At 41.2% G+C, this 13,012-nt stretch overlaps 1 protein-coding gene across 1 annotated transcript in view; it reads right to left on the bottom strand.

Annotated features, from left to right (window-relative positions):
• The window catches only part of STK26 (serine/threonine kinase 26), a 60,087-nt gene extending 47,657 nt beyond the window's left edge, over positions 1–12,430 (bottom strand). The window contains exons 1-2 of the mRNA XM_019653895.1: positions 12,278–12,430; positions 12,026–12,177 (exon numbers count right to left, since the gene is read on the bottom strand). Of these exons, the coding sequence (XP_019509440.1) occupies positions 12,026–12,067 (42 nt within the window). The 5' untranslated portion in view covers positions 12,068–12,177; positions 12,278–12,430. The remainder of the gene's footprint in view (positions 1–12,025; positions 12,178–12,277) is intronic.
• Between the last annotated feature and the right edge of the window lie 582 nt (positions 12,431–13,012).

The raw sequence follows: 13,012 nt of genomic DNA, 5'->3' as shown, positions 1-13,012 counted from the left end.
GAAGAGCGCAATGATGGTGCCAACTTGGGCCAGTGAAGCAACATCCTCCACAACTAGATTGAAGAACAAGACAACAGCAACTTGTCTGTTCCCCTTCCCTCAATTCTCCAGCACTGTTCCCATTCCCCCAATAAAAATCTTTAAAAAAAAAAAACTCTATAGGCAAATGTTCAGCCTTATTTTCTTGAATAGTAAAAGTGTTTTCAGACACAAAATATACTTCATGCACACTATAGTGTTCAAGTTGACCCTTGAACAACAACAGGTTTGAACTATGTGGGTCCATTTATGTGTAGATGTTTTTTCAATAAATATGCATTCGGCTCTCTGTATCCACAGATTCAACCAACCACTGATGGAAAACAGTATTTTCCACAGTTGGGAATCTGCAGATGCTGAGGGCTGATGGTATGCACTGTTCTATGGTTTTTCATATAAAGGACTTGAGCATCCAAGGATTTTGGTATCTGTTCCAAGGGGTGTCCTGAAACCAGTTCCCTGCGGATACCAAGAGACGATTGAAGTTAAGTTTTTTGGGGGTCAACATTTATATAGGGATTTCCAACTGCACGGGGGTCAATGTCCCTAACCCCTGTGTTGTTCAAGGGTCAACTGTACATTGCATGTGCATACGAGTATATACACACACCCATCAATTTTCTCCAAAAAAACCCTTTAACCTACCACCCTGAATAATGAAAAATGGGCCACAAGTGTAATTAAGTATCCTGGAAAAGAGACAGTTACCACATAAGAGGTGTGAAGTATAAGGTAAACATATCAGAATTTTCATACCCAAACAAACTGTATTCCCTAAATGGAGGGCAAGTCACCTAGGGACTCAAGAAATTTATTCTAATGATAATTAAACATCCATTAAAATGTGTTTAGACCACCAGTCAAGGAAGACTAACAGACTTTGGTGACTAATTGAATATGGAAAGGAAAGAAACATGGCCAGAGAGTGAAGACTCAAGGATATGGCTGAATTTGAATTTGAAAGAAAATGGGTTCATTTTTAGAAATGTTGAATTTTAAGTGCAGAGTTTTCGCACATGTATTTGAACATCCTCATTGGTGGCAAATCTTTTATTCTGAAGGGTAATTTTGTTTTTGTTGGTTGTGTGTTCACTATAGAAACTGAAAAGTGATTTAGGTCCAAGGCTCATGAATGAGGTGCGTCATCAAGTTTGCTCATATTGTTTGGGGTGGGCAAACGCATTAAGTAGGCCCTATTTGCTTCTCTTATTTTCAGCTCTAATCCTTTGAACTAAGCTCTGAGCTTTCCTATAGGGTACCTGTTGGCAAATGGTAATATATTAATCTGACAGGTATAGAGAACGTTTTGGAGAGCATAAGCTGGAGTCAGAAAAGCCATTTAGAAAGTGGTTTGATATTTCCTTAAAGATTCAGAAGTAACTTCCTCTCCTCTCCAGGAATTTATATATGTAAACAAGTTGGCTTCCAAAGCCATGACTGTGAATGGGTATGTTTGACATAATAGCAGCCCAGAGTTATTAAGTTCAAGAGTGTTTGGGGGGTGGGTAATAACATGGTGAGGGGAAGGGATTCTAAACAATAAAAATTGGTGAGGTGTATCAAAATTGGGAAAAACTTAAAAATGTCTATCTTTGGGGGAAATATTGCCACTTACTGGCACTTAGAACACTGGCATTATATTGTACTTCAGCCACATTGCATGTTCACAACTGTAAGCACAGATAGATTTCATGTGCTTAATAAAAGTGTTTGCATTTGAAGATAAGAGCATTTACTAAGCTGTCAAACTTGCCTGGGTCGAAGAAAACAGAAGTGATGATGGGTGACTGAGATTTTGGAAGCTGTAGAATTTAACTCAAAGTTGAGTTTGGCTTCTTGGAAGGACAATTGGAAATCATGTTATTTTAATTTCTCACAATTTCATCAACTACATTTTCATGCAGGACCTCCAATTTCCATCTTCATGCATGAACACACCTGTTACTAATTGCGTCTGTTTGGATGTGTGGCCAGCACTTATAATTCAGCATTTCTAAAAATGAACCCATTTTCTTTCAAACTCAGCCATACCTTTGAGTCTTCACTCTCCTGGTCATGTTTCTTTCCTTTCCATGTCCAATTAGTCACCAAAGTCTGATAAGTCTACCTTGAGTGGTGCTCAGAGAGGTCCCCAGACCAGCAGAACAGGTGGAAACTTATTAGAAATGCAAATTCACAGACCCCACTGCAAACTTACTGAATCAGAAATTCTAGAGATGGGGCCTGGCTGTCTGTATTTTAACAAACCCTCAGGTGGTTCTGATGCATGCTAAAGTTTGACCATCACTGCCCTGGATCAAATCCTTATCAACTAAAGCCTGAGCTATTACAATATTTGCTTATTTTATCTAGACTTCCCCCTTCTCCAACCCAGCCTGTTGGGTTGGAGGCATAATTCAATCTTCCAAAAATAAACAAACAAGAAAAAAACATTGCTTTCATCAGTTCACGTTCTTGCCCAAAAACTCCTTGTTGTAGACTGGGTTAAACAGAACTGTCTCAGTCTGGCATTCAAGGCCTTTTATAATTTGGTCCTAACAGTTCATGGCAATAAGCACCAACCTCAAACCTGTTACAGAAGGAACCTTGTGTGTGCCCCTTTGTCCTTTTCTCCTGCCTGTCTCCCACTCTCCTTTAAGGGTCCACTGAAGGCTGCCCTGCCTACAAGCAATGCTGTGCAGTGGCAAAAGCACAAATGCCTACCAGAAAGGTACTCCATAAATGATAGATCCTTTCCTTAGTCCAGCCTCCCTTGGAATGTTCTATATCAGTGTCTCTCCCAGTTGGGATCGATCAGTGTTGCTCTGTGATTTTCGATTTCTCAGTGTATTAGTGTGCAGTCTCTCCAGTTACAGTATAAACTTCTTGAGGTCAGGGACTCTTATACTTTTTGTATCTCCAAGATAGGCATCAAGTACCATGTCCTACACTAAGTAGGCTTTCAAACATTGCTGGAAATAATTTTCTAGCTTAAATCACACCCCGTTGTTCATGAAGACTAAGCATGTAAAAACATCAAACCTGGATCACCAGTATGCAACCTGGGAAAGTCCAATATATTACCACTTACTGACAGGCACGTAGGAAGGCTCAGAGTGCAGTTCAAACAAAGGATTTGAACTCACACTAAGACAGGACCCTAATTAATGAGTTTGCTAACTGTTTTTCCCATGGGGTCACAGCACTTACAAAGCATACATCGGAAATATGCATCTCTCCCTGAGGCTGCCAGACACACTGACTGTAGCCTCCTTAACCACAAAAGGTCAAAGTTCTATTTTCTATCACCATACTTAGTAGCATGTGTGCATGCTTTGCTGATTGGTTTCTTTTGTGCTTCTGCTTAAAGCTAAGGCAGGCAGCAGGAAATTGAGACCAGGAAGTCTACAAACTCTCCCAGCTCTAGTGGGCAGCCATAATGATGAGGCAGAGGCTTTGGGAAGAAATTATGACTATAGTTTCTATTGGCTCAGCTCTCCAGAATTATTTTGCATTAGTAACAACTTATGCCCCACCTGATTATCTGAATTGCCCACCCCTTCCCCATCACCCACTGCTGTGTTAATTATACTATACTGCACCAAGCAGTTAAGTTCCAGCTTAATATAACATACTGTAAAGTGATATGTCCCAAAGCCAATGGTTTAATGGAAAGCTGGGGGAGGGGAATAAAAAAGGCACTAACAGAGCAACTCAAAAATGCATTTTCAAAGAAAAATCTGGATGTGTCTAGATGTCCTTGAAGTATTTCCTCCACCTGCCAAAAAATCACTCCTAGGATTGTGTTACCAGGCACTATTGAAACCTGGTAGAGTAATTCACTAGTGTGCTCAGAAATTCCCTAACACATCTAGTGTGGTATGGATTTCAAATCCAGTAAAACTTCATTAAGTTGATACTGGTAAGCTGTTCCTATAATTCAAAGCAACTGTTATTTTTCAGCTAGACACTCTATTGTTCTGTATAAACAAAGTGAAAAATCCAACGATGGTAGATTTAAATCCTACTTTTTTCAGTCATTTGCATTTTCAATTGATAGGGTTTTACATATTTCTTTTCCACACTTTTTTTTAATAGGTGAAAGGGACTTGGAAAGAAAAAAAATAACACTAAGAACACACAATCTCTCTTACGAGGGTCACAAAGAAAGGGTTGAAAAGTTTTTCTGTAAACATTTTTTTTTCACGGGAAAAAGACAAAAATATAATGCCTTGGATTTCCTCAGCAGCACATTTTTGAAGTTACTTGACCACAAAGGAGGAAAGTGGACACTGAAAAAAAGATAATTAGAATATTTGCAACTGTTTCGCCTAAGCTGTCTACAATTTTACTTACTCTAGTCCCCAAGAAGTATGAATCACAATTTTGTTGTAATTGTGCTAGAATATCCAGAGCTATGCCATACCAGTGGCTAATCTCATATTTGAGGACACAAATCACTCAAATCCATGATCATATGATAAATGAAGGAAATAAAGAGCCAGCAGGCTACTGTCTAGTAGTGCTGGAATAAGTTCAGAAAAGGCTGAGGGAGGGGGAGGGTAGCTCCATCTCCAGTGAAGTAAATGCTGGTGAGAGGCGGTGGGGGGAGACAGGCAGGAATAGAGGAGGCCAGCATCTGCTCTGCACAAGGTTTTCTGGTTTCTTTGAATGTGCAAATCAGGTAATCCACCTCAATTGTATGAGATTTGGGGGAGGGACAACAAACAGGATGATGGGTAGAGCTGGCCAGCAATGAGCTGTTTGGTTTTTAAATCCAAATCTGAAGGCATTTTCCTATTGGATAACTTTTCCTAGTTCATAGGATTGTTGAGATGAATTAGTTAATATCTTTTTTAAATGTTTGATTTCTACAAGCATTAATTCAAAGATGTGGTCCCTACCACATAGTACCTACAAGGGCAGATGGCCAAATGAGAGATGTACTTAAGATGGAGTTCAAATTTTAGTAGTGCATATTTTATTGATTATTTGTTCTTTTAAAAATGAGTGACCTCATAGCATTCCTTAGAGACATTGTTTTATATGTCCCTGTGGTGGAAATTCTTTGGGACTTAATGATGAGAAATGAAAAGGAGTTTGTTTCATCATACCTAAAAATAGTGTTAAGCTTTGTTCTCCTAACTCTATTTTTAGCAACAAATAAAATTTGTAAAACCACTGTTTCAAAAGACACAACTCAGTCAAAAACTATCAAGCTGTCTGAAATTCTATTAGATTTCCTTTTTTAAGGCACTATTCCCTGTAAAATATGAACATCCATGGGAGAGGTCATACCCTAAGCCATTAATCAAAAATACCTTACTCTGATTGAAATTTATCAGACTCTTTCTAATGTGACAGCTGGGGCAGAGAAGTAGTTTCTTTTATTTATTTGTTTGTTTTGAGGGAGGTGGAAAGAGAGGGAAGGGACAAGGGGCTATTTCTCACAAAGACACAAATTTGTCTGAAATCAGCTCTAGTTACTAGGAAAGCAATGAGGCTCTTTATTCTCTCAAAGGCCTTGGAAGGCAAGGGAATGAGCTTCAGTGTGTGGACAGCTGATTAGTTAGAAGTATATTTTGTTAGACATATTACATATAATACAATAAAATCATTTTAGCAAGTACAAAGAGTCTACATTGCATACATATAAATTAGCCTTCATGAGCTACAAGAATTCAAACATTAACAATATGTTTAAAGAAACAGAATGGATAAAAGTTAGAAAAATCTAATCTACGCTGCACTCATTAGCCAACATTTTTACATATAATTCATACCTAATGGTATGAGAAAAAGTAAAATACGTGGTCCTTGCCTTCAAGAAATTTACAACCTAGTTTGTAGACAAGTATAACATATATAATTAAAGAAAATCGAAGGCAGCCCATAAATCAAGGACTAGGCTGTCTGCTACTGACAATAGATATAATAGGTGCTTGGAAATGGGAGATTTCTGTAGCCTGGAACATTTACAGAAAGTTCATGGAGACCTTGAAAATCAGGTAGGATTTGGTCAGTCAGTGATTACTGAATTGTAACTGGCATGGTAGAACAAAAGGGATTTCTTGTTGGATAGTAGTGATAACTAAATTTAGATCTGTACAGAAAAGCCAGATAACAGAAAGCCTGGAAAGCTGAGCAGAGAATTTTGGGTCTGGTGGTGGTAGTGGCATGTGTTTGTGTGTGTGTGTGGGGGGGGCGTGGGGCGGGCGGACGGGGCAATGACTGGATTTTAATAGAAAAATGTGGATTACCAAGCAGGAGAGGGATGAGATAGTGACAGTGTTTTCATGTGATTAGCCTAGCATTGTTTTGCAGGATGAAATGTCCATGTATATCATAACACCTTTTATAAAGGAGCTCAAAATATATTCCATGGATGATAGTTAATTCATCTTAATAACATCTTATTGATGCAAAAGAAATGCAGTGTTTATTATTCCCCGTTTTGTAGATGATTTGCTCCAGGTCACTGAATAAATGAAAGGCAGAATTAAAAACAATAACCCACATTATCACAATATTCAATGATTCCTAAGTACCAGCTAAATTATATTCTCTCATTTTCTATGACTCAAGCAAGGGAAGTACATGATGGACCTTTGTCTGCAAGTGCCATTTCTAGACCCTCATTAGTGTGCAAGGCAATGTTTTACCATGCTCAGTTACTGTTTACTCTCCCTACAGCCCCTAACTCCCTAACCCCAAACCTTCCAGCTACCTTCAACTCTCCCAGCTAACAACTGTTTTGGATTATTATGTCCCAGCTGGTCTTCTACCTTTATCATTAGCATATTCAACATCTCTGTATCAACCACTCACCAACAAGGACAATGGTTTGCTTTATCAATGCAATGCAATGTTTTCCACTTCCTTCCACCTCAAATTGCAAAGCTGATTAATCCCTTCAGAAGGTATATGGGAGTTGAGCACTCCACATACTAGATTCTGGAACCAAACTGAATTCCTTCTCCAATTTAGGTTTCATGATGAGAGTTGAAGAATTCCCCCCAGTTAACTCTCTCTGGATCCTGACAAATTTTATCATCCTTCCATGCATCCAAAAGTCACTGTTACTTTTCTTACAAGCTAATCATTCACCTGTATTTCTTGTCTCATGAGGGCCCTCACTTCCAAATATTTTCTCTGGTATTACAACCCTCTCCCTCCTTGGTTGCTCCCATCCTTCAGTTTCAAGTAAACAGACTAGCATATAGTAAGTGTTCAGTAAATGTCTGATGATTGACTAAAGCTCCATATCTATGTTTTCGAGTACTGGCTGGATTAAAAAAAAACCAGCTTTATTGAGGTATATTGATGTACAAAAATGTACATATTTAACGTATACTATTTGATGAATTTGGGCATATACATACATCTATGAAATCATCACAATTAAGGTAACAGACATATTGTTCTACATATTTACTTTGTCATCCCACTGTTACCTCAAACCTCACAAGTCTCAAACAGAAATCATTAACTTCCTACTAGATCTGGTTCTTCGCTCTGACTTTCCAGTTCTTTCGGATGTACCATAATCCTCCCAGTTCCCCATATTCAATACCACAAAGGCTTGGATTCCTCCATCTGTAACTAACTAATTATTAAGTCTGGTAATTATATTTTTTTCTTCACAGCACTAGGCCTGTGGAAGGCAGTCAGTCAATGCAAGGCCCACTGCATCTGCACATACTTATTGTCCCACTGAAATAGCCTCAGTAGATCAAACTGCCTCAAATCTCTCCATTCTCCAGTTTATCCATTCATCCAGTCTTGAGATTTCTCTTCCTATATTTAACTTTGTTCACTGAATCTCCCTTACTCAGAAATGTTTAATCCAAAGACCAAAATCCTTCCTAATATTCAAGAACCAACACAATCTTGACCCAATCAAGTCTTTCAATCTTACCTCTTATTATTTCTCTGGAGGAATTCTGCATCATACATAGTCCAAGTGATTTTATCCCACTCTCAGAGACTGTGTGCACACACACTTGCGGATATACCCTTCCCTGTCTCCATGCCTTTGGTCAGGATATTTCCCTGCTTGGAAATGCTCTTTCCAATGTGGTTCCTAACAATCCTCTGGGGTCAGTTTACGTTCTGTAAGTAAGCCTTCACCTTTTCCAGTCAGAAATTCTATTATATGGTGTATCACAGACTTTTCATACTTGATATTTCATGTGCTAGACTTAACCCCCAACAACATTTTAAGTTCTTGAAGGGCAGAGATCATGTAGTATACTTCTGTATCCTTCCCAGAACCCAGTAACTAAGTTCACAGATGCAAGGCAATGTTTTCTATCTCTTAGATAAAAGTCTTCAATAAAGTTTTCACTAATCCTTAAACTTCATTTCTATCTCACACCTCAAATAATAACCATTTAAAAATTGTACCAAGTTGGACCAGCAGAGTGGCCCTGAGCAGCAGGACCCCGGTTCGGATTCGACATGAGGGCCAGTGACACTGCCCTCTACAGCTAAGATGGTGAACAACAGCTCGACCTGCCATGAGTTGACGGCGTAGGCTGCAGCCCCTGCTGCAGTGAGTTACCGTGAGCGGCCGGCAGCCGGTGTGAGCTGCCAAGAGCCGCTGTGAGAGGCTGTCCAGAGGCCAGCGACAGATCTGCCTCACCCGGGAAGAGCGCAATGATAATACCAATATGGGCCAGGGAAGCGACGTCCTCCACTACTAGACTGAAGAACAAAAACGACAGCAACTTGTCTGTTCCCCTTCCCCGATTCCCCAATGCTGTTCCCCTCCCGCAATTCCTCAATAAAATCTTAAAAAAAATTGTACCAAGTTGATCATATTAAAGATACATGAAAGCTAATTTAATTTAAATTCTTTATCAGGAACTTTAAAATATATATTTTTATATTTTATATTTTAACACTGTTATATACAATAGGCATAACATAACAACACTTAGTACTCCAATTCAACATTTCACTGAACATTGATGTTTCTACCTACATTTTACGAAAGATTTAACAACCAATTTAGAATACTTGTCTTTATAAATACTAATGTGGTTCTAAGGGGAACTACCTTAAACTTAAGTGTGATTTATAACTGAAAACTTCAAAGAAAAAAAAAAACATGTTTTAAGTCAATAAAGAATAACTATTTGAGTGGAAATGAACAAGTTTATTGGTTTATTTTTTTAAAAGTTGTGCTTTAATATTTTTTTTGAGTTTAGCTCCTGGTATGGAAAATTCTTTTAGTTATATACTAAAGAAGTAAGCACAAATTAAGTACAAAAAAATTCATATCCTCAACACTTGGTGTAATATGGCAAAAATGTTCATTACCACGATATTAAGAAATATCAACAATGAGTTTGAATAACTAATTCATAAGGAAGAGTTTGAACTGGACCAAATCCTGGGTTTCCTTTCATCACTCCAAGTTTCTTTTCTATTTTAAACTAGTGGCAACAGAAATTTCTTTGTTTGAAAGTCAGGAATGCTGGAAGTCTTAAGTGATAGAACAGGTAGCTCAGCTTTTACTTCATGTCTCTCCTGGGGGGAGGGGAAGGGAGAAAAACACTGTGGATCAAGTCATTTTGTTTTTATTTCTGGAAAAATCATTTTTCCATCAATCTTCATAATTCTCTAAAATAAACTGTTAAAAAGTTACAGGCCAGTCAACCACTTCACCATGATTTGTGGAAATACTATACATTAATTTCAAGAACACATGGCTAACTCAAGTTTTCTTACTACTCTAAAGGTCTAAAAGTTGCTCCTAACTCTTTAACAAAATTTTCGGAAAATTTCACAAGGCCATGATGTAGTTCTGCACCTCCTAATGCAATATTTTTTAACAAAAGAATAGTAAAAGAAATCTAGGCTCAGGAGTCACACTGCATGCCATCAAATTTATTTTTAGGGTACTGTACAATTTTAACTGTGGAAAATGTTTTGTGTTGCACCAAATGCTTAAGAACCACATCTACAAAGAAAATGGAAATAAGAAGCTAAGAATTTACCACTTTAACTAAGACGAAAAAAGTGACAAATAAATATTCCTTTCTTCTTTGCTAATATTGAGATGGCTGCCCTCTCCAAATTAGGTTGGACAAAATAATCACAACTTTGGGAAGGCATAAAGTGAAAGGCAGAGTTTGTCATTTAAAATTCGTGATTCACATTCTAAAACACCTTAATTAACATTTAAAAATTCAAGAGATAGGAACTCAGATAATTCAACAAAGCAGGGAGCAATAAGAAATACTTAACGGCAAGCAGTTCCGAAACCATATAAATCAAATAAAGTCAAGACAAATGAAATAAAGACCAGAAACTATTTTCTCTTTAGCTCAGTTTTTCAGAATCACAAACCTGAAGGGGAGGCATTCACTGCTGACGTAGACATGCAGGCTTGCACACACAATGGAGAGAAATGGCTGGAAACTCTCAGAGACAAACTTTACATCTGTACATCTCCACATAATGGAAAGGAGGGTACAGTGGGCAATTTTTCACACTTTCCTCCACATCAGACAGAGCAAACCCACAGTTAGTATTGCAAACTTCCAATTCCCTTGATACAATCAAAGGCAGAACTGAATGAATGGGGTGTGGGCCAGGGTGGATGGGGGGAAAAAGGAAGGGAAGGGGGGTGGCCTGAGAAGAAGAAAGTGTGAGGCATTTTGTAAAGCTTGAGTGGATTAACCTTTTTAAAAGCCCAAATATTTCTCATTACCATTTTTCTTCCTCTGTTTTTTTTTATTAAATACACACCAACTTCCTGGGACTCGACACAGACGATATTCAGTTAAAAGGCCTGGTGCTTAGGATACACAGGAGTCTTTGGTTAGGTATATGTCAGACACAGATGGTCCTTTTCTGGGGAAGTATCTTAAAAATCACTCTTTTGTGATCATGCATAAAATGTGACCAACTGCTTTTTTAAAAGATGAATTCCACGCATCAATTAGTAAATTGAGGCCCGTATCCACAGCTCTTTGATTGCTACTAAAACATAAGCTATTTACTACTATAAACATTTTTTTCTGAACTTGAGAAAAGTTTGCTTTCACATTTTTAGAAGATAATAAGGGACTGAGGCTTTAGTGTTTCTAGTCTGAGTTATTCATAAATGGGTTGTTTAGGCTATGTAGCATAGGGAAAAAATGTGAATGCTTATAAGTTCGTAGACTTGGGTAACATTTAGTAGATAGCTTTAAATGCACCAATTTAAAACCATTAACAGCATAAAAAGTATGAACATAGCTTATTTCTTCTTTAATAAAATGAAAATATAAGGGGCAGGGGGGTAGATCTTCAGGAAGAACTTGGGTGCCATGCAGTAGTCCCTTGTCCAGGACAAAAAGCTTCCCTTAACCACATGCAACAGTCATTTTGTGGGAAAGGCAGGGGAGGGGGCTGGAGAGTCATCTCCTAGGCGACTCTGATATGGGACCCAACATTTCTCACGCTGCACTATGGGTTGGGCCAGGTGGGTAGCGAGATATAACTACGCCCTTAAGAAGCGGCACCAAAAGGGGAAAAGGAGTCACTTCGCTCTACGCACACAGGAAGAGACCGATTTAACGCCGCCGCCACCGACACCCCCTTGTCTTGCTCCACTCCAACTTCTGTGTTTGGCAGGGGGCACAACTTGCGTTTTGCTCCACAAATTCCGAGACACCTCCATCTCTCCCAAGTTAAGTATTCCCGCCTCCAATCCTCAAGGGTACCACGCTCAGCAGGCGCAGGTGTCTCGCTCTGGCCTATTTTTATAACGCCCCCCGCCCCCCATCCTCACCTCGTTGCGCGCCTCAGTCCCTCCCCCGCCTTCCCAACGTAGTGCAAAGCCTGAACGCCAGGAAACACTTATAGCCCAATTCCCAGGTCACCTGGCCTTAGCGCCCGGCCCTGCCTTCGGGGGAGCCCTGAGGCCGCCTCTCGACGCCGATGCCCAGTAAGGAGTGCGCACGGAGCTCTGGGGTAGTCACGTGGGCGGCGGGGCAGGCCTGGGCTTCCTCACCTGCATCCCGGGCACTTGGACCGCCACCGGTGAGTGGGCCATGAAGGCGACTGCTGCTCCGCACTGCTTCTGCGGCGGTGGCGCCTTGAGCTGGGACTGGCTCCTCCTCCGGGGGGTATTTCGGCGGCCCTCCCAGGCTTTTCGACCCGGGCCTGGAAGGACACACAGAAGTGGGGTTACTGGGCTAGTGGCGCTTAGCCCCGGGCTGGGAGGTGGGGAGTTCGCGGCGCTACTCCCTGGGACTCAGTCTACCTTTCTGGCGCCCGTCGGCCGCGGTTGCCGCCGCCTCCTCTGCTGCTCCTCCTCCTGAATGCGGGGCGCTGTGTGTGGCGGTAGCTGGGACCGGGGCTCGAGTGATGCCGCTCGTCTGCGCCCAGCCGCTTTAGGAAGAGGAGGTGGAGGCGCCCCAGCAACCCGCCCGCTCGCCTGGCGGGGGAGGCGTTTGGGGGCGGTTCCTCCGTTGGCCCTGCCCCCGCCCCGCAGTCGGGCGGTGTCAGGAGAGCTAAGGTTCCGAGTGTAGAGGCTTGCCTGGGGTTGCTGGAGCCTGAGAAGGGGACGACTCTCCCCGCACGCGGAGAGGAGAACCCGGGGACTGGGGGACCTGGAACACGAGTCGGCCTGGAGAGATAATAGAAAAGTTAGGGGGACTCTGGGGTTATGAGGGCGTCCTAGACGCGGCCACGTTGCAGGCAGGCGTACGAGGCTGGGACACACGCAGCCTCGGAGACGTCTTGAGTTAAAACTTGGGGAGTGTTGGAAGTCCTTCTTGGCTTCCCAATCTGACCGAGGGTGCGGGCACAGAGAGCCACGGAGACGGTGGACCCCTACCCATTCCCGCGGTGGGGGTCTCCCTGCCTGGGTCCGCGCCACTGGGCAGATCCGTAGCCATTCTGATGCTTTCCGGATCTCCCGCCCCCAGACATGCTTCAGGTGACTTAAATCTGAAGCTGCACCTACCTCTTCGTCTATGCTTTGGTGAGGGGTGGC

The sequence above is a fragment of the Hipposideros armiger genome, unplaced genomic scaffold, assembly GCF_001890085.2.
Source record: "Hipposideros armiger isolate ML-2016 unplaced genomic scaffold, ASM189008v1 scaffold_210, whole genome shotgun sequence".
Classification (NCBI taxonomy): Eukaryota; Metazoa; Chordata; class Mammalia; order Chiroptera; family Hipposideridae; genus Hipposideros; species Hipposideros armiger.
This window is presented reverse-complemented; position numbering and strand designations above follow the sequence as displayed.